Source organism: Cherax quadricarinatus, chromosome 42, assembly GCF_038502225.1.
Source record: "Cherax quadricarinatus isolate ZL_2023a chromosome 42, ASM3850222v1, whole genome shotgun sequence".
Classification (NCBI taxonomy): domain Eukaryota; kingdom Metazoa; phylum Arthropoda; class Malacostraca; order Decapoda; family Parastacidae; genus Cherax; species Cherax quadricarinatus.
This window is the reverse complement of record NC_091333.1, coordinates 17,805,866-17,828,114: the sequence shown is the minus strand read 5'-3', so window position 1 is coordinate 17,828,114 and position 22,249 is coordinate 17,805,866. Positions and strand designations below refer to the sequence as shown.

Genomic DNA, 22,249 nt, shown 5'->3' with positions numbered 1-22,249 from the left:
TAAAAAAAAATACACTTTTTTACTGCTTTAGTCTTTTAACACTATGTACAAGGAATACCTATGATATTACAATTGTTTCAAGGCATAATATTCCTCAAAAAAATGGAAGTAATCTGCACTGCTTGACTATATTTAGTTCTTCTAGGTTAATTATTGTGTTATACATTTAGGGTCAAGGGAATAGCTTGAGTTATATAAACAAATGTAATTTTTGCACTCATAATGTGTGCCTTTCAGATCTTAATATATTACAAGTTTTTCTTTGCTGATGACACTGTGCTCTTGGGAGATTCTGAAGAGAAGTTGCAGAGATTGGTGGATGAATTTGGTAGGGTGTGCAAAAGAAGAAAATTAAAGGTGAATACAGGAAAGAGTAAGGTTATGAGGATAACAAAAAGATTAGGTGATGAAAGATTGGATATCAGATTGGAGGGAGAGAGTATGGAGGAGGTGAATGTATTCAGATATTTGGGAGTGGACGTGTCAGCGGATGGGTCTATGAAAGATGAGGTGAATCATAGAATTGATGAGGGAAAAAGAGTGAGTGGTGCACTTAGGAGTCTGTGGAGACAAAGAACTTTGTCCTTGGAGGCAAAGAGGGGAATGTATGAGAGTATAGTTTTACCAACGCTCTTATATGGGTGTGAAGCATGGGTGATGAATGTTGCAGCGAGGAGAAGGCTGGAGGCAGTGGAGATGTCATGTCTGAGGGCAATGTGTGGTGTGAATATAATGCAGAGAATTCGTAGTTTGGAAGTTAGGAGGAGGTGCGGGATTACCAAAACTGTTGTCCAGAGGGCTGAGGAAGGGTTGTTGAGGTGGTTCGGACATGTAGAGAGAATGGAGCGAAACAGAATGACTTCAAGAGTGTATCAGTCTGTAGTGGAAGGAAGGCGGGGTAGGGGTCGGCCTAGGAAGGGTTGGAGGGAGGGGGTAAAGGAGGTTTTGTGTGCGAGGGGCTTGGACTTCCAGCAGGCATGCGTGAGCATGTTTGATAGGAGTGAATGGAGACAAATGGTTTTTAATACTTGACGTGCTGTTGGAGTGTGAGCAAAGTAACATTTATGAAGGGGTTCAGGGAAACCAGCAGGCCGGACTTGAGTCCTGGAGATGGGAAGTACAGTGCCTGCATTCTGAAGGAGGGGTGTTAATGTTGCAGTTTAAAAACTGTAGTGTAAAGCACCCTTCTGGCAAGACAGTGATGGAGTGAATGATGGTGAAAGTTTTTCTTTTTCGGGCCACCCTGCCTTGGTGGGAATCGGCCAGTGTGATAATAATAATAAAATAAAAAGTTTTTCAAAGTGTAATACTCATGAAAATATGAAAGTAAGTCATTGTTTGACTATATTGGATCATCCTGGGTTAAAGCTACATAGTGTGCTTTTTGGCTGACTTCCACTATTTAGTATTGTGAAGCTGTAATAAATTTAGAATGAATAAATCATCTTCCTGACAGTTCCACACCCTGTTTGCTGGTAAAGAAGATGGTGGTGGAAACAAGAGGTCCTGATTTCATTGTTTACCTATGCTAGTTATGCAGCACTGCCTCATAATGCACAGCATGAACTCACCTAGTCTTACATTTTTTTCAAAGGCAAAACAAGGTTGTAGGAAACCCAAAAAGTCAATTGGCAGATTGAAAGAATGAAAAATTGTACGTTGGGCACACAGTCATCACTTGCATACTAGTCTGTTGGATACAGTTAAAAGGATAACATTCTGACATTTACAGCACTTTTTGACACTTCACCATTCATACTCTTCATAATATTCTCTTCAGTTTCATTTCAATATAAAAATATTCCATGAAATATCAAATGGAAATAAGAAGTATAAATAACAGAAGTCCTCAGGTTGTTCTTCAACTCTATATATCTTTGGTTAGGCCTCGTTCAGATTATGCTGCACAGTTTCAGCCACCATATTACAAAATGGATATAAATGCAGTGGGAAATGTGCAAAGGAGGACGACAAAGTTGATCCCATGTATCACAAATCTTCCCTATGAGGATAGCCTGAGGGCCCTGAATCTGCACTCTCTAGAAAGGCATAGAATTAAGGGGGAGTTGATTGAGGTGTATAAGTGGAAAACAGGAATTAATAGAGGGGATGTAAATAGCATGCTAAAAATATCTAGATTAGACAGGACTTGCAGCAATCGCTTTAAATTGGAAAAATTCAGATTCAGGAAGGATATAGGAAAACAGTGGTTTGGTAATAAGCTGTTGTATGAGTGAAACAAACTCCCAGGTACTGTCATAGACGCTAAGACGTTGTGTAGTTTTAAAAATAGGTTGGATAAATACATGAGTGGGTGTGGGTGGGTGCGAGTTGGAAATGACTAGCTTGTGCTACTAGGTCGGATGCAGTGCTCCTCTCTTAAGTGATGTGTCTGACCTCAATAGGTCAAGGCACTAGCTTAAGCTGGTAAGAGAATTGGACCTGCCTCACATAGGTCAGTAGGCCTGTTGCAGTGTTCCTTCTTTCTCATGTTCTTATGTTCTTAACAATCAATAAATATTTAAAAAATTATGAATATTTTAAGAAAATTACTTAAAATGGCTTCTAGAAGAAATCAAGAATTTTCCTAAAAGCCATTTCATTTACTTCTCTGAGGCCTTGAGTTTTCACACAATTCATACCAGTGGTGGTCCCCATTTTATATAATAATCTGAATAATGAACACAAAATTTAGTTATCAAAGCAACCTAAGGATAACTACCTAACTTAACATAATATGAATTTGATTAAAAATAAAATTAAGAACTTTACTTAATAAAAAAAAATGATGCATATTCTAGTGAACTCTATCAAGTTACCCGGTGGTCTTTTGCGCTTTCCACGCAGATGCCGAGGTGCCAAAAGTGTGGGCGGATGTGAGCGCAGGACGGATGGAACAGAAGGCACAATAGGGTTGGAGGAAGAGCCACGGGGTGAGTCATCAGGAACTGCTAATCCCTTCACCTGAAGACCTTCAGCTGTACGTAAGAGAGAGCCCAGTTCACTCTGAGGTACATGTACTTCACCCTGAAATAAAACACAATATTACTTGTAGAATATAAATGGCATCCATTTTGTTATAACAGGGCAATGGAATGGAAGAAATGAACTTATGAGCAGGAAATTTTAGATTTTGAGTTACTTGTGAAGCCAAAGCCTTCTTAACTGTCTACGGATTTTAAAGCAACTGACCTGACTCAAGTGCCACATGCCGCAGAAAATGAAAAAAAAAAAAATATTTATAAAAGAGTGGTATAGAGCCAGAGGCACTTACTCTTTAGTTATTAAGGTATAGTCAGGTTTTTAATTTAATAATAATAAACACATCACAATGGGGAATAAAAAATTTCAGCAAGTATAAAAGGCAATTCATGCAGAATAATCTCTAAGAGTTAACAATAATAATAGACTATACACAGTCTGTTATTATACCCACTCCATCCAAAAAATATATTCTCCAGAATTTACCCATAAACAGGAGAAATACACAAATAACCCGTAAGTAGGAGACAAATTTAACAATATTTTGGACCAGGTTCGATTGTTAGTCACACAGAAGCATAAAGGGAAGGAGCCAGTATGTCTATGAGAGGGAAGAGGGCCAGTGGTGGAATGAGAGGAGGCAGGGCTGGGAGTAGTGGAATGAGAGGAGGCAGGGCTGAGAGTAGTGGAATGAGAGGAGGCAGGGCTGGGAGTAGTGGAATGAGAAAAGGCAGGGCTAGTAGTGGAATGAGAGGAGGCAGGGCTGGGAGTAGTGGAATGAGAGGAGGCAGGGCTGGGAGTAGTGGAATGAGAGGAGGCAGGGCTGGGAGTAGTGGAATGAGAAAAGGCAGGGCTAGTAGTGGAATGAGAGGAGGCAGGGCTGGTAGTGGAATGAGAGGAGGCAGGGCTGGGAGTAGTGGAATGAGAGGAGGCAGGGCTGGAAGAAGTGGAATGAGAGGAGGCAGGGCTGGTAGTGGAATGAGAGGAGGCAGGGCTGGGAGTAGTGGAATGAGAAAAGGCAGGGCTGGAAGTAGTGGAATGAGAGGAGGCAGGGCTGGTAGTAGAATGAGAGGAGGCAGGGCTGGGAGTAGTGGAATGAGAAAAGGCAGGGCTAGTAGTGGAATGAGAGGAGGCAGGGCTGGGAGTAGTGGAATGAGAGGAGGCAGGGCTGGTAGTGGAATGAGAAAAGGCAGGGCTAGTAGTGGAATGAGAGGAGGCAGGGCTGGGAGTAGTGGAATGAGAGGAGGCAGGGCTGGGAGTAGTAGAATGAGAGGAGGCAGGGCTGGAAGTAGTGGAATGAGAGGCAGGGCTGGGAGTAGTGGAATGAGAGGAGGCAAGGCTGGGAGTAGTGGAATGAGAAAAGGCAGGGCTAGGAGTAGTGGAATGAGAGGAGGCAGGGCTGGAAGTAGTGGAATGAGAGAAGGCAGGGCTGGGAGTAGTGGAATGAGAGGAGGCAGGGCTGGGAGTAGTGGAATGAGAGGAGGCAGAGCTGTGAGTAGAGGAATGAGAAAAGGCAGGGCTAGTAGTGGAATGAGAGGAGGCAGGGCTGGGAGTAGTGGAATGAGAGGCAGAGCTGGGAGAAGTGGAATGAGAGAAGGCAGGGCTGGGAGTAGTAGAATGAGAGGAGGCAGGGCTGGTAGTGGAATGCGAGAAGGCAAGGACGGGAGTAGTGGAATGAGAGAAGGCAGGGCCGGGAGTAGTGGAATGAGAGAAGGCAAGGCTGGGAGTAGTGGAATGAGAGGAGGCAGGGCTGGGAGAAGTGGAATGAGAAAAGGCAAGGCTGGGAGTAGTGGAATGAGAGGAGGCAGGGCTGGGAGTAGTGGAATGAGAAAAAGCAGGGCCGGTAGTGGAATGCGAGAAGGCAAGGACGGGAGTAGTGGAATGAGAGAAGGCAGGGCTGGGAGTAGTGGAATGAGAGAAGGCAGGGCTGGGAGTAGTGGAATGAGAAAAGGCAAGGCTGGGAGTAGTGGAATGAGAGGAGGCAAGGACGGGAGTAGTGGAATGAGAGAAGGCAGGGCTGGGAGTAGTGGAATGAGAAAAGGCAAGGCTGGGAGTAGTGGAATGAGAGGAGGCAGGGCTGGGAGTAGTGGAATGAGAAAAGGCAAGGCTGGGAGTAGTGGAATGAGAGGAGGCAGGGCTGGGAGAAGTGGAATGAGAAAAGGCAAGGCTGGGAGTAGTGGAATGAGAGGAGGCAGGGCTGGGAGTAGTGGAATGAGAAAAGGTAGGGCCGGGAGTAGTGGAATGAGAGAAGGCAGGGCTGGGAGTAGTGGAATGAGAGGAGGCAGGGCTGGGAGTAGTGGAATGAGAGGAGGCAGGGTTGGCAGTGGAATGAGAGGAGGCAGGGCTGGGAGAAGTGGAATGAGAGGAGGCAGGGCTGGGAGTAGTGGAATGAGAGGAGGCAGGGCTGGTAGTGGAATGAGAGAAGGCAGGGCTGGGAGAAGTGGAATGAGAGGAGGCAGGGCTGGGAGTAGTGGAATGAGAGGAGGCAGGGCTGGGAGAAGTGGAATGAGAGGAGGCAGGGCTGGGAGTAGTGGAATGAGAGGAGGCAGGGCTGGTAGTAGTGGAATGAGAGAAGGCAGGGCTGGGAGTAGTGGAATGAGAGGAGGCAGGGCTGGTAGTGGAATGAGAGGCAGGGCTGATAGTGGAATGAGAGGAGGCAGGGCTGGGAGTAGTGGAATGAGAGGAGGCAGGGCTGGCAGTGGAATGAGAGAAGGCAGGGCTGGTAGTGGAATGAGAGGCAGGGCTGATAGTGGAATGAGAGGAGGCAGGGCTGGGAGTAGTGGAATGAGAGAAGGCAGGGCCGTGAGTAGTGGAATGAGAGGAAGCAGAGCTGGAAGTAGTGGAATGAGAGGAGGCAGGGCTGTGAGTAATGGAATGAGAGGAGGCAGGGCTGGGAGTAGTGGAATGAGAGAAGGCAGAGCTGGGAGTAGTGAAATGAGAGGAGGCAGGGCTGGTAGTGGAATGAGAGGAGGCAGGGCTAGTAGTGGAATGAGAGGAGGCAGGGCTGAGAGTGGAATGAGAGGAGGCAGGGCTGGGAGTAGTGGAATGAGAGGAGGCAGGGCTGAAAGTAGTGGAATGAGAGGTGGCAGGGCTGGGAGTTGTGGAATTAGAGAAAGCAAGGCTGGGAGCAGTGGAATGAGAGGTGGCAACACTGGGAGTAGTAGAATGAGAGAAGGCAGGGCTGGGAATAGTGGAATGAGAGAAGGCAGGGCTGGGAATAGTGGAATGAGAGGAGGCAGGGCCGGGAGTAGTGGAATGAGAGGAGGCAGGGCCGGGAGTAGTGGAATGAGAGGAGGCAGGGCTGGGAGTAGTGGAATGATAGAAGGCAGGGCTGGGAGCAGTGGAATGAGAGGAGGCAGGGCCGGGAGTAGTGGAATGAGAGGAGGCAGGGCCGGGAGTAGTGGAATGAGAGGAGGCAGGGCTGGGAGTAGTGGAATGAGGAGGCAGGGCTGGGAGTAGTGGAATGAGAAGAGGCAGGGCTGGGAGTAGTGGAATGATAGGAGGCAGGGCTGGGAGTAGTGGAATGAGAGAAGGCAAGGCTGGGAGGGAGGAGGAAGGGAGAGAGAGGAGGAAGGGAGGAAGGAGGAAGGGAGGAGGATGGGAGGGAGGAGGAAGAGAGGGAGGAGGGAGGAGGAAGGGAGGGAGGAGGAAGGGAGGGAGGAGGAAGAGAGGAAGGAGGAAGGGAGGGAGGAGGAAGGGAGGGAGGAGGAAGAGAGGGAGGAGGAAGGGAGATAGGAAGAAGGGGGGAAGGAGGAGGGAAGGCAGGAGGGAGGAGGAGGAAAGGAGGGAGGAAAAAGGGAGGGGAGGAGGAGGGAGGGAAGGAGGGAGGGAGGAGGAGGAAAGGAGGAAAAAGGGAGGGGAGGAGGAGGGAGGGAGGGAGGGAGGGGGAGGAGGAGAGAGGGAGAAAGGATGAGGGAAGGAGGAAGAGGAAGGATGAGGAAAGGAGGAAGAGGGAGGAAGGATGAGGGAGGAGAGGGAGGAGGGAGGAAGGGAGGAGGAGGGAGGAAGGGAGGAGGAGGGAGGAAGGAGGAAAGGAGGAGGGAGGAAGGAAGGAGGAGGGAGGAGGGAGGAAGGCAGAGGGAGGAAGGAGGAAGAAGGGAGGAAGGATGAGGGAGGAGGGGGAAAGGAGGAAGGAGGGAAGGAGAGAGGAAGGAAGGAGGAGGAGGGAGTAGGGAGGAAGGAGGGAGGGAGGAAGGAGGAGGGAGGAAGGAGGAGGGAGGAAGGAGGAGGGAACAGTGGCAGAGGCAGCAGCAGCAGTGCAACAGTCATGGTATTATGCCCGTTTATTCTAAACAGGAGGAATATATATATGTATACAGCCCTCAATTTAAAGGACTAATAGGGGAGACAAAAAGTCCCCTAAAATCTGACTGTCTGTTAAATCCAAATGATGACACTGTCAATCAATAATTGCCGAGGCAATTCGTAGCCATCTTGAAAAGTGTAAATTAATCAACAAATCTCAGCACAGTTTTACAAAAGTGCATTCCTGCCTTATGAATTTATTAATTTTTTTCACTACGGTATTTGAGGAGGTAGATCATGGTAACGAATATGATATTGTGTACATGGACTTCAGTAAGGCTTTTGACAGAGTCCCACATCAGCAACTATTGAGGAAAATTAAGGCACACAGAATAGAAATTTTTTCCTGGATAGAGGCATGGTTGACAAATAGGCAGCAGAGAGTTTGCATAATGGGGAGAAATCAGAGTGGTGAAGCGTCACGAGATATGTTCCACAAGGGTCAGTGTTGGGCCCCTTGTTGTTCACAATCTACATAAACGACATAAATGACACCAAAATAGGTTGTCAAAATCATTCTGACCAGGACATTAGAGCACTCCAGGAAGATTTGAATAGACTGACGCAGTGGTCAGAGAAGTGGCATATGCAGTTTAATATAGACAAATGCAAAGTTCTAAACATTGGACAGGTAAATAACCATGCCACACACAAACTAAATAATGTAGATCTTAATATTACAGACTGCAAAAAGGATTTGGGAGTTCTGGTTAGCAGTAATCTAAAACCAAGACTACAGTGCATAAATGTTCACAATAAAGTGAACAGACTCCCTGGCTTCATATTGAGAATCATATATAATGGGAGTCCTCAGGTTGTTCTTCAACTTTATATATCTAGATTATGCTGCACAGTTTTGGTCACTGTATTACAGCATGGATATAAATGCTCTGGAAAACATACAAAGGAGGATGACAAAGTTGATCCCATGTATCAGAAATCTTTCCTACGAGGATAGACTGAGGGCCCTGAATCTACACTCTCTAGAAAGGCATACAGATAGGGGGATATGATTGAGGTGTATAAACGGAAGACAGGAATAAATAAAGGTGATGTAAATAGCATGCTAAAAATATCTAGCCTAGGCAAGACTCACAGCAATGGCTTTAATTTGGAAAAATTCAGATTCAGGAAGGATATAGGAAACCACTGGTTTGGTAATAGAGTTGAGGATGAGTGGAACTCCCAAGTACAGTTATAGAGGCTAAAACGTTGTGTAGTTTTAAAGATGGGTTAGATAAATGCATGAGTGAGTGTGGGTGGGTGTGAGTTGGACCTGACTAGCCTGTGCTACTAGGTCAGATGCCGTGCTCCTTCCTTAACCCTTTGAGGGTTTCGGACGTACTAGTACAGCTTACGCGCAGGGGTTTTTGACGTACTAGTACGCATAAATTCTAGCGTCCTCAAATCTCGCGGGAAAAGGCTGGTAGGCCTAGATGTGAGAGAATGGGTCTGGGTGGTCAGTGTGCGCGGTAGAAAAAAAATCTGGGACCCAGTAGTGCATTGTGGGAACGCCATCTTAGTACACAATGTCCACCATGCCTCGCGATAAGAAGTTCCTCACTCCTCGCCGAATTGGGACACTTTTGTTCCCCAGTGACAGTTCTAATACAGATGGAAGTGCCAGTGAAGATGAGTTTCAAGGTTTTGGTGAGGTTTTGACCGAAACTAATGACCATAATATCGGTAATAGTGAGGAAAACCCAGACGACCCTCAGCCTTCCACCTCTGCTGCTGGGCTGTCTTGTTCACGTTCAGTTATACCAGAATCAAAGAGGAAACTCCTATTTTCCCAAATCCCAGACTCAGATGTGAGCATTTGTGATGATAGTGATAGTGATTATGAACTACAAGCTCTTGAAAACAGTTCCAGTAGTGATAGTGAAGTGCAATATTCCCCAGTGAAGCGTCAGTATATACGACGATATATGCGCTCTGGTAGTGTGCCATATGCTATTCCAAGGGGAAGGAGTACATCTCGGAGTACATCCCGTGGCTGTACAACAGGAACAGACAGTGAAAATGACAATGATAGTGTTGCAATTGGGATGGAAAATGTGCATGGTGGTGGTAGTGGTGGTGACAGCCGTGAGGCACCAGCAGTAGGCCATGCTGCCACCCATGCCGCTGCCTCAGCTGATCTACAACAAACGCCACCATCCCCCACCCACCCACCACACCAGCCTCCACAACCACAGCCTCCACAACCACAACCTCCACAACCACAACCACCTGTCATTGTCCAGTACCCACAAGCAGACTGCACCTAGGATTGGCAGGAAGCTAGCAATTTTGTTCCAAATGCCCACCAGTTTGATGACAGCCAAAGTGGAGTATGGCCATCTTGTACACTTGGGAACAATGCCACTGAACTGGAATGTTTCGAGTTATTCTTTGACGAACCCCTGATTGAAAGTATTGTCATGGAAAGCAACACATACTACAAGTACACCATGGTAAACACAATACTTTCACCAAAATCACGTCTACACTGTGGAAGGAGGCAACTGTGGCTGAGATGTATCTTTTCTTTGCCACAATAATGCTTATGCCACATGTGTGTAAGCACAAAGTGAAATCATACTGGTCAACAGACCGCCTGATTGCAACCCCAGGTTTCAGTGATATAATGCCAGTGAATCGATTTGTGCTAATGTTACGTATGCTTCACTTCTCAGACAAAACCAGGCCTGACAGCAACGACAGGTTATATAAGATTAGGCATGTGTTTATGTATCTGAAAGAGAAATTCAATATGTATTTTTATCCCTTCAGGAAGCTTGTAATTGACGAGTCTTTGATTCTGTTCAAAGGAAGACTCTCTCTTTCAAGCAGTACATACCAAGCAAGAGGAAACACTTTGGTATGAAGTTGTTTGTGCTTTGTGATTGTTACAGTGGTCTGGTATTGGATATTATTGTGTACACTGGAAGTTATACATTGCAAAATACCAGGAAGTTATTGGGCACTCTGGTGATGTGGTTAGAACAATGATAGAACCATACCTTGGTAAGGGGCATATATTATATACCGATAACTAGTACACAAGCCCCTCACTCAGTGATTTTTTGCGAGTGAACATGACAGATGTGTGTGGCACAGTGCGTGTAAATCGTAAGCATATGCCCAGGTTCAACACTGGCACTCATAGAGGTGAGGTGCAGGCGTTTGCTGCCAATGACATCATGGCATTTCGGTGGCATGACAAACGAGATGTCACACTGTTGTCATCAGTTCACCCTAATGAAATGGCAGACACTGGCAGGCAGCATAGAGAGAGCAATGAACCCATTCTAAAACCTGCAGCTGTGATTGATTACACCTTCAATATGCATTCAGTGGACAAATGTGGCATGCAGATTGGGTTTGCTGATTGTGTTCACAAGAGTTATAAGTGGTACATAAAACTCTTTTTCCATCTTCTGGACATTTCCATGCTCAATGCTTATAATATGTATAAGATGAGGAACAGAAACAAACCACAACACAGCGAATTCTGTTTGTCTGTCATCAGACAAATAGTATTCAAGTACCAAGGAACAACACCTGCAATAGACTGCCCACCAAATTATCAACAACTACCTTCTCGTCTGAAGCATGGTGATCACTTCCTGGTAAAACTGCCTGCTACTGCTTTCAAAAAAAAGGCTCAGAAGAGGTGTTATGTCTGTGCACATACAAAAAAACGCCCACAACAACGCAGAGACACTCGTTTTATGTGTGAGGAGTGTAAAACACCACTGTGCATGACACCATGTTTCAAAGACTTCCACAGGCTGCAGAACTTCTAGAAACATTCCCTGTGACTGTATATGTGTATATAAAATATAGAAAAATAGTAATAAACAACATTTCATATCGTTTGTGTAAATATTTTTTATAAACAATACAATGACAACAGTGTTTACGCCCTTATTGTGTAGTATTGAAAAAGAAAAAACTTACAAAATACTGATCATATTGGTCTCACAGGCCATAAAAGTTACTTGGAAAAAGAAAATTTAAAAAATAATAGAAATTAGTACATAAGAAAGTAAATAAAAGAATACCGGGAGACGGCAGTCTGCGATGTTGCCACATTGTCCCCCTTTTTCATCAACTTCACGCCTCCATATCTCCGTAAGTATTGATGGTAAAAATTTTTTGTTTAGCCTATAATATTTAGAAAAAAAAAAAAACTTTTTTCATAAGAAAAAATAATTTTTTTTTTTTTTTGAAATTTGGCCGACCCTGAGAATGAGTCTCTGAGAGGACCTGTCGACCCTCAAAGGGTTAAGTGAATGTGACCTGACTAGGTTGGGGAATTAGCTTAAGCCAGGAGGAGACTTGGACCTGCCTCGCATGGGCTGGTAGGCCTGCTGCAGTGTTTCTTCTTTCGAATGCTCTTATGTTATTCTTCAGTGCTCATTAAAATGTAGCAGACAATTTCAGACTAAATCCTAAGTTGATGAACCTTATTGTTTCCAGATGTTGTCCAGTCACTGATTTTGTCTATTAAGTACAATATCCATTAAATTGAATTCATATACAATAGTACAAAAAAAAAAAAAAAAAAAAGCGTGACTTGCAAGATCAAATTTTCATCGCTGTCAGATGGACATGCTTCCAATTTATAATACCAGTAAATGAATAACACCAACTTTTAGAAGTACACAGTATGGGAACCTTTTAGTCATAATCAGATGATTAAGGAAAGTACAGGAAGGCCCCGCTTTACGGCGTTTCACTTTACGGCGTTCCGCTAATACGGACATTTCAAATTATGACCAAAACTCGCTATACGGCTCCCCCCACCTGACTTTCTAATACGGTCACCGTGCCCCACCCTGTTTGTTTACATTCTCCATGAGCTCAGTAAGCACTAAGTCTCTCCATTTTGTCTGGAAACTCCAAAATTTCAAATGTTTTTAAAAGTTATTTCATATTTTATATATACTCTGATAATTATACTTATGTATACCTGTACCTAAATAAACTTACATACATCGAGTCATTTAAATGTCGTATATTACGTTAATATACACATTTTCATTAATCCATCCATGATATTTTTTTCAAAATTATATAATAAACACGATGCATAACATATAAATAAGATAAATACACCCCACAGTAGAATAAATAAACATAAATGTGAGATGTGGTAGCAGACGACTTGCACAAGTGGTGATAATAACAATACTCGCCGAGTCTCATTAAATGTCGTATATTACGGTAATATACACATTTTCATTAATCCATCCATGATATTTTTTTCAAAATTATATAATAAACACGATGCATAACATATAAATAAGATAAATACACCCCACAGTAGAATAAATAAACATAAATGTGAGATGTGGTAGCAGACGACTTGCACAAGTGGTGATAATAACAATACTCACCGAGTCTCATTAAATGTCGTATATTACGGTAATATACACATTTTCATTAATCCATCCATGATATTTTTTTCAAAATTATATAATAAACACGATGCATAACATATAAATAAGATAAATACACCCCACAGTAGAATAAATAAACATAAATGTGAGATGTGGTAGCAGACGACTTGCACAAGTGGTGATAATAACAATACTCGCCGAGTCTCATTAAATGTCGTATATTACGGTAATATACACATTTTCATTAATCCATCCATGATATTTTTTTCAAAATTATATAATAAACACGATGCATAACATATAAATAAGATAAATACACCCCACAGTAGAATAAATAAACATAAATGTGAGATGTGGTAGCAGACGACTTGCACAAGTGGTGATAATAACAATACTCACCGAGTCTCATTAAATGTCGTATATTACGGTAATATACACATTTTCATTAATCCATCCATGATATTTTTTTCAAAATTATATAATAAACACGATGCATAACATATAAATAAGATAAATACACCCCACAGTAGAATAAATAAACATAAATGTGAGATGTGGTAGCAGACGACTTGCACAAGTGACGCTATAATAACAATACTCACCGAGTCTCATTAAATGTCGTATATTACGGTAATATACACATTTTCATTAATCCATCCATGATATTTTTTTCAAAATTATATAATAAACACGATGCATAACATATAAATAAGATAAATACACCCCACAGTAGAATAAATAAACATAAATGTGAGATGTGGTAGCAGACGACTTGCACAAGTGACGCCATAATAACAATACTCACCGAGTCTCATTAAATGTCGTATATTACGGTAATATACACATTTTCATTAATCCATCCATGATATTTTTTTCAAAATTATATAATAAACACGATACATAACATAAAAAGATGATAAATACACCCCACAATAGAATAAATAAACATAAATATAAGATGTGGGAGCCTGGTTTGTTTACTCTGCGCCTGTTACCTCTCATGTACTCATTCTTTCTCTCTCTCATTTATTCGTTTTATCTCATTTACTTACTCCTGACCCTACATTAAGACTACAAATATTTTAAGGTAAGTAATGAGTGAACTGTATATACATTTTATCGCTCTGGGATGCTTAAATATCATAGAATAGTATGTGTGGGTGGGGTGGCCTGGTGAGGTAGCCTGGCTATTACAATACATACCACACTTGATTTCTTACAATAAATACTACTTGTCTCACCCTAGATTAAGACTATAAATATTTTAAGGTAAGTAATGAGTGCACTATGTGTGTATTGTACCTTTTTGTTGTTTTTTGATGCCTGGTTCTATTGCTAACTTAATATATGTTAGTGTAAACTTGTTATCTAGTGTTTGTATGCATTTATAAGTGGAAAAAAAGGGTGTTCCACTTTACGGCGATTTCCGCTTTACGGCGGTAGCCTGGAACCTAACCTGCCGTATAAGTGGGGCCCTCCTGTATATACAATTTTTTTATTTTTTTTTTTTTTCAACAAGTCGGCCGTCTCCCACCAAGGCAGGGTGACCCAAAAAAGAAAGAAAATCCCCAAAAAGAAAATGCTTTCATCATCATTCAACACTTTCACCACACTCACACATAATCACTGTTTTTGCAGAGGTGCTCAGAATACAACAGTTTAGAAGCATATACGTATAAAGATACACAACATATCCCTCCAAACTGCCAATATCCCAAACCCCTCCTTTAAAATGCAGGCACTGTACTTCCCATTTCCAGGACTCAAGTCCGACTATATGAAAATAACCGGTTTCCTTGAATCCCTTCACTAAATATTACCCTGCTCACACTCCAACAGATCGTCAGGTCCCAAGTACCATTCGTCTCCATTCACTCCTATCTAACACGCTCACGCACGCTTGCTGGAAGTCCAAGCCCCTTGCCCACAAAACCTCCTTTACCCCCTCTCTCCAACCCTTTCGAGGACGACCCCTACCTCGCCTTCCTTCCCCTATAGATTTATATGCTTTCCATGTCATTCTACTTTGATCCATTCTCTCTAAATGACCAAACCACCTCAACAACCCCTCTTCTGCCCTCTGACTAATACTTTTATTAACTCCACACCTTTCCCTAATTTCCACACTCCGAATTTTCTGCATAATATTTACACCACACATTGCCCTTAGACAGGACATCTCCACTGCCTCCAACCGTCTCCTCGCTGCTGCATTTACCACCCAAGCTTCACACCCATATAAGAGTGTTGGTACTACTATACTTTCATACATTCCCTTCTTTGCCTCCATAGATAACGTTTTTTGACTTCTCATACCTCAATGCACCACTCACCTTTTTTCCCTCATCAATTCTATGATTAACCTCATCCTTCATAAATCCATCCGCTGACACGTCAACTCCCAAGTATCTGAAAACATTCACTTCTTCCATACTCCTCCTCCCCAATTTGATATCCAATTTTTCTTTATCTATATCATTTGATACCCTCATCACCTTACTCTTTTCTATGTTCACTTTCAACTTTCTACCTTTACACACATTCCCAAACTCATCCACTAACCTTTGCAATTTTTCTTTAGAATCTCCCATAAACACAGTATCATCAGCAAAAAGTAACTGTGTCAATTCCCATTTTGAATTTGATTCCTCATAATTTAATCCCACCCCTCTCCCGAACACCCTAGCATTTACTTCTTTTACAACCCCATCTATAAATATATTAAACAACCATGGTGACATTACACATCCCTGTCTAAGACCTACTTTTACCGGGAAGTATTCTCCCTCTCTTCTACACACCGTAACCTGAGCCTCACTATCCTCATAAAAGCTCTTTACAGCATTTAATAACTTACCACCTATTCCATATACTTGCAACATCTGCCACATTGCTCCTCTATCCACTCTATCATATGCCTTTTCTAAATCCATAAATGCAATAAAAACTTCCCTACCTTTATCTAAATACTGTTCACATATATGCTTCAATGTAAACACTTGATCTACACATCCCCTACCCACTCTGAAGCCTCCCTGCTCATCCGCTATCCTGCATTCTGTCTTACCTCTAATTCTTTCAATTATAACCCTACCGTATACTTTTCCTGGTATACTCAGTAAACTTATTCCTCTATAATTTTTACATTCTCTTTTGTCCCCTTTCCCTTTATATAAAGGGACTATACATGCTCTCCGCCATGTATCATTGTAATTCAGTAGCACTGGAAGCACTTAAAAGCACCCATCAATGAATTCCACAGACCACTAGTTTAGTTACTATATAAGGCAGCCGAGGACAAAAAAAACATTTAGAGAGGATTTCCTTGGTAAGTACCATACTTATGATGTGCACAAACTCACACTAGTTAGCATATATGTAATGACCTGAAGTGTTCACATACTCTTCCAGAAACGAGATTAACCCTTTGACTGTCGAGATCCCTGTTAACTCACTAACTCTCTCTCTCTCTCTCTCTCTAACTCACTCACTCTCTCTCTCTCTCTCTCTCTAACTCACTCTCTCTCTCTCTCTCTCTCTAACTCACTCTCTCTCTCTCTAACTCACTCACTCTCTCTCACTCTCTCTCTCTCTCTCTCACACACACACACACAAAAAAAAAAAACAGGCCAATTCCATTGTTCCAGTCAACCAAACTCATAGCTATTTCACTAGAACTCCATCTGTTACTCCATCTGTCCTACTGACTGAGTACAAGAAACCGTCCATTTACCGACTTCAACTACCCAATAGTGATCAAAAATTGGTAATTTGGCCAATTTCATAAACAATTCAAGGCCACTTTCAAAACAGTGTCCAGAATTAACAATACAAACACTCCTAGCACTAAAATAACATCTTCCCTGTTCATTAGTCATGTTTCCAGGCCCCTCCTATATTATGCTTGCTTTCCACTTTGAATTTTTATTCACACAAAATATAAAAGATTTACTGTTATGCAGACTACTGCATTATTGTAAAAATAGTATAAATAATATCAGTGCATTTGTGAAAGCATATCAGACCCACCAGTTGATGTGTATTGAATGTGTGACATGATTTGTTTACTCTTGAACATAGGCAAAAATTGAACATTTCCACTATTTTGAGCTCAATTTCAACGTACTTTTTTTCAGTAAACCATTCAATATCATCTCTATTTCTGTAATATATCTACCATTCTTTTAAATGAGACCAAGAAAATGAGAATACAACCGTAAATACCACACGAAAATACACTGCCAAGTCGGTATTTGAAACCAAAAACCTGGTCAGTTTTTTTTTTTCTCATTATGAACTGTGTGCTGCAGGATTTTTTTCATATTGTGCACACTGACCACTCAGACCCATTCTCTCATATGTAGGCCTATCAGATTTCTTCTGCAAGAGTGGAAGTCACTAGAATTTTGGCATAATAATACAGCACCAACACTGGCTTGCAAGCCGTAATATTACAGCACTGACAGTGAAAGGGTTAAAGGCCATTGATAAAATCTATTCACTGTGCATTGAATTTTTCAAGAACTATTTTTCTTGGCAATTCAAGAAGTTTTTCAATACATTTTTTTAATCAAATATTTTATCTTATCTTCAATTAAATACACAACAGTGGACAAATTATTTGTATTTCTTCAGAATAAGATATTAAGAGGGCCATCTTCAGCTCCTGGCAAGCATGTCAGTCAAAAATATGATTGAGATATATCAATTACTTTTGCAAACAAGTAAACAAATTTACATTAAACACAATATTATCATGAGGAAGGACTTTAATGTATTAAGGTCATAAAATGAATGGCGAATGGCAGGAGTGGGGGATAATCACATCTGAATCAAATAACTGGAGGCTAACTCCAATTATCTGAATCAAGATCTCTTCACCAGCATCAAAGTACTCTCCCTTGCATCCTCACCAAAGGAGAAAAAAACATGAAATCCATTTTTCATATTAAATATAACACTGCATCATTTTGAATTAATAAAATATTAATGTAAAATATAATACGTAATGCCCCATCTTGCAATGTCCAAGGTGCTGTATCTTACTCAACACATCCAAGGTACTGCACCTCACCAAAAACGTCTGAGGTGCTGTATCTTGTTCGAGAAAAGATGTCAAACACTTATTTTACTCTTTGCCATGGTGTACATTTTAACTGGCTGTATACACTGAGTGCAATTTAAGAAAAGCAATGGAATGAATTTGTTTTATTACATCACAAGTGAACAGAAAATGACAGTTTGAGGACACGTCACACTCACAAATTTGCAAGGGTTTAACAAGTTCCTAAAAATCATCACAAATTTTTGAATGTGAATAACACTTAAATTCTCTCCATATAATATAGGTAGTAGGTTGGTAGACAGCAACCACCCAGGGAAGTACTACCGTCCTGCCAGATGACTGTGAAACAGAAACCTGTAACTGCTTTGCATGATGGTAGGATTGCTGGTTTCTTTTTCCGTTTCATAAACACGCTAGATAACAGGGATATCTTGCTACTCCTACTTACACTATGGTCACACTTCACAGACACGCACATGCATATATATATACATACATCTAGGTTTTTCTCCTTTTTCTAAATAGCTCTTGTTCTTTTATATTTCTTCTATTGTCCATGGGGAAGTGGAAAAGAATCTTTCCTCCGTAAGCCATGCGTGTCGTATGAGGCGACTAAAATGCCGGGAGCAATGGGCTAGTAACCCATTCTCCTGTAGACATTTACTAAAAAAGAGAAGAAAAACTTTATAAAACCTGGGATGCTTGAATGTGCTTGGATGTAGTGCAGATGACAAGAAACAGATGATTGCTGATGTTATGAATGAAAAGAAGTTGGATGTCCTGGCCCTAAGCGAAACAAAGCTGAAGGGGGTAGGGGAGTTTCAGTGGGGGGAAATAAATGGGATTAAATCTGGAGTATCTGAGAGAGTTAGAGCAAAGGAAGGGGTAGCAGTAATGTTGAAGGATCAGTTATGGAAGGAGAAAAGAGAATATGAATGTGTAAATTCAAGAATTATGTGGATTAAAGTAAAGGTTGGATGCGAAAAGTGGGTCATAATAAGCGTGTATGCACCTGGAGAAGAGAGGAATGTAGAGGAGAGAGAGAGATTTTGGGAGATGTTAAGTGAATGTATAGGAGCCTTTGAACCAAGCGAGAGAGTAATTGTGGTAGGGGATCTGAATGCTAAAGTAGGAGAAACTTTTAGAGATGGTGTGGTAGGTAAGTTTGGGGTGCCAGGTGTAAATGATAATGGGAGCCCTTTGATTGAACTTTGTATAGAAATTGGTTTAGTTATAGGTAATACATATTTTAAGAAAAAGAGGATAAATAAGTATACAAGATATGATGTAGGGCGAAATGACAGTAGTTTGTTGGATTATGTATTGGTAGATAAAAGACTGTTGAGTAGACTTCAGGATGTACATGTTTATAGAGGGGCCACAGACATGTCAGATCACTTTCTAGTTGTAGCTACACTGAGAGTAAAAGGTAGATGGGATACAAGGAGAATAGAAGCATCAGGGAAGAGAGAGGTGAAGGTTTATAAACTAAAAGAGGAGGCAGTTAGGGTAAGATATAAACAGCTATTGGAGGATAGATGGGCTAATGAGAGCATAGGCAATGGGGTCGAAGAGGTATGGGGTAGGTTTAAAAATGAAGTGTTAGAGTGTTCAGCAGAAGTTTGTGGTTACAGGAAAGTGGGTGCGGGAGGGAATAGGAGCGATCGGTGGAATGATGATGTAAAGAGAGTAGTAAGGAAGAAAAAGTTAGCATATGAGAAGTTTTTACACAGTAGAAGTGATGCAAGGAGGGAAGAGTATATGGAGAAAAAGAGAGAGGTTAAGACAGTGGTGAAGCAATGTAAAAAGAGAGCAAATGAGAGAGTGGGTGAGATGTTATCAACAAATTTTGTTGTAAATAAGAAAAAGTTTTGGAGTGAGATTAACAAGTTAAGGAAGCCAAGAGAACAAATGGATTTGTAAGTTAAAAATAGGAGAACGAGAGTTATTAAATGGAGAGTTAGAGGTATTGGGAAGATGGAGGGAATATTTTGAGAAATTGTTAAATGTTGATGAAGATAGGGAAGCTGTGATTTCGTGTATAGGGCAAGGAGGAATAACATCTTGTAGGAGTGAGGAAGAGCCAGTTGTGAGTGTGGGGGAAGTTTGTGAGGCAGTAGGTAAAATGAAAGGGGGGTAAGGCAGCCGGGATTGATGGGATAAAGATAGAAATGTTAAAAGCAGGTGGGGATATAGTTTTGGAGTGGTTGGTGCAATTATTTAATAAATGTATGGAAGAGGGTAAGATACCTAGGGATTGGCAGAGAGCATGCATAGTTTCTTTGTATAAAGGCAAAGGGGACAAAAGAGAGTGCAAAAATTATAGGGGGATAAGTCTGTTGAGTATACCTGGTAAAGTGTATGGTAGAGTTATTATTGAAAGAATTAAGAGTAAGACGGAGAATAGGATAGCAGATGAACAAGGAGGCTTTAGGAAAGGTAGGGGGTGTGTGGACCAGGTGTTTACAGTGAAACATATAAGTGAACAGTATTTAGATAAGGCTAAAGAGGTCTTTGTGGCATTTATGGATTTGGAAAAGGCGTATGACAGGGTGGATAGGGGGGCAATGTGGCAGATGTTGCAGGTGTATGGTGTAGGAGGTAGGTTACTGAAAGCAGTGAAGAGTTTTTACGAGGATAGTGAGGCTCAAGTTAGAGTATGTAAGAAAGAGGGAAATTATTTCCCAGTAAAAGTAGGCCTTAGACAAGGATGTGTGATGTCACCGTGGTTGTTTAATATATTTATAGATGGGGTTGTAAGAGAAGTAAATGCGAGGGTCTTGGCAAGAGGCATGGAGTTAAAAGATAAAGAATCAAACATAAAGTGGGAGTTGTCACAGTTGCTCTTTGCTGATGATACTGTGCTCTTGGGAGATTCTGAAGAGAAGTTGCAGAGATTGGTGGATGAATTTGGTAGGGTGTGTAAAAGAAGAAAATTAAAAGTGAATACAGGAAAGAGTAAGGCTATGAAGATAACAAAAAGATTAGGTGATGAAAGATTGGATATCAGATTGGAGGGAGAGAGTATGGAGGAGGTGAATGTATTCAGATATTTGGGAGTGGACGTGTCAGCGGATGGGTCTATGAAAGATGAGGCGAATCATAGAATTGATGAGGGGAAAAGGGTGAGTGGTGCACTTAGGAGTCTGTGGAGACAAAGAACTTTGTCCTTGGAGGCAAAGAGGGGAATGTATGAGAGTATAGTTTTACCAACGCTCTTATATGGGTGTGAAGCATGGGTGATGAATGTTGCAGCGAGGAGAAGGCTGGAGGCAGTGGAGATGTCATGTCTGAGGGCAATGTGTGGTGTGAATATAATGCAGAGAATTCGTAGTTTGGAAGTTAGGAGGAGGTGCGGGATTACCAAAACTGTTGTCCAGAGGGCTGAGGAAGGGTTGTTGAGGTGGTTCAGACATGTAGAGAGAATGGAGCGAAACAGAGTGACTTCAAGAGTGTATCAGTCTGTAGTGGAAGGAAGGCGGGGTAGGGGTCGGCCTAGGAAAGGTTGGAGGGAGGGGGTAAAGGAGGTTTTGTGTGCGAGGGGCTTGGACTTCCAGCAGGCATGCGCGAGCGTGTTTGATAGGAGTGAATGGAGACAAATGGTTTTTAATACTTGACGTGCTGTTGGAGTGTGAGCAAAGTAACATTTATGAAGGGATTCAGGGAAACCGGCAGGCCGGACTTGAGTCCTGGAGATGGGAAGTACAGTGCCTGCACTCTGAAGGAGGGGTGTTAATGTTGCAGTTTAAAAACTGTAGTGTAAAGCACCCTTCTGGCAAGACAGTGATGGAGTGAATGATGGTGAAAGTTTTTCTTTTTCGGGCCACCCTGCCTTGGCGGGAATCGGCCAGTGTGATAAAAAAAAATAATAATAAATTCCTTCAGAAATTAATTCATTTTGTTTCAGAGATCATCTCTTCTTTAATATTGCTCTAATGGTTCACTTCTCTTTAACCCACTGATGCCATTTCCTTGTATTCTTTACTGTAGCTAACGGTAAATAATATTCTGACGTATCAGTTGCTTCTCTAAAATCATGCACTTTCAGAAGTCTACCTGTCAACCTTTTAGCACCAACACAAAGTCTAGCAAACTGTTGTTATTGTGTGTTTTATCATTCCTCATACACGAATTCATTTTCTTGAGATATGTATAAGTGTATCTATTACTAAACCTCTTTTGTTTATCCCTGGCATTCCAAACTTACTTTGTCCTCTACAATAGCTTCTCCACTTTAGCATTAAGATCTCCCACAGCCATCTCTCACTTGCTTCATCTATCTAAAACATTCAGTTTATCCCAAAATCTCTCTTGATTACACAGTTCTCAGTGATAGAACATCTAAGCTTTATTTCATTCATAACACTAGCAACCAATTCCTTATCAACTGTACTACATCCATGATTATAACAGCCTAACTCTAAAACTTCCTTCTTTTTCTTTTGAGGAATTGATACAGAAGGGAATTACTTGCCTCTTACTCCCAATATTTTAGCTGCCTTCTATG

General features: G+C 41.7%; 1 protein-coding gene across 1 annotated transcript in view; it reads right to left on the bottom strand.

Moving 5' to 3' along the window:
• LOC128695664 (zinc finger and BTB domain-containing protein 14) overlaps positions 1 to 22,249 on the bottom strand; it is a 98,364-nt gene that overhangs the window by 37,054 nt on the left and 39,061 nt on the right. The window contains exon 4 of the mRNA XM_070093374.1: positions 2,820 to 3,027. Within this exon, the coding sequence (XP_069949475.1) occupies positions 2,820 to 3,027 (208 nt within the window). The remainder of the gene's footprint in view (positions 1 to 2,819; positions 3,028 to 22,249) is intronic.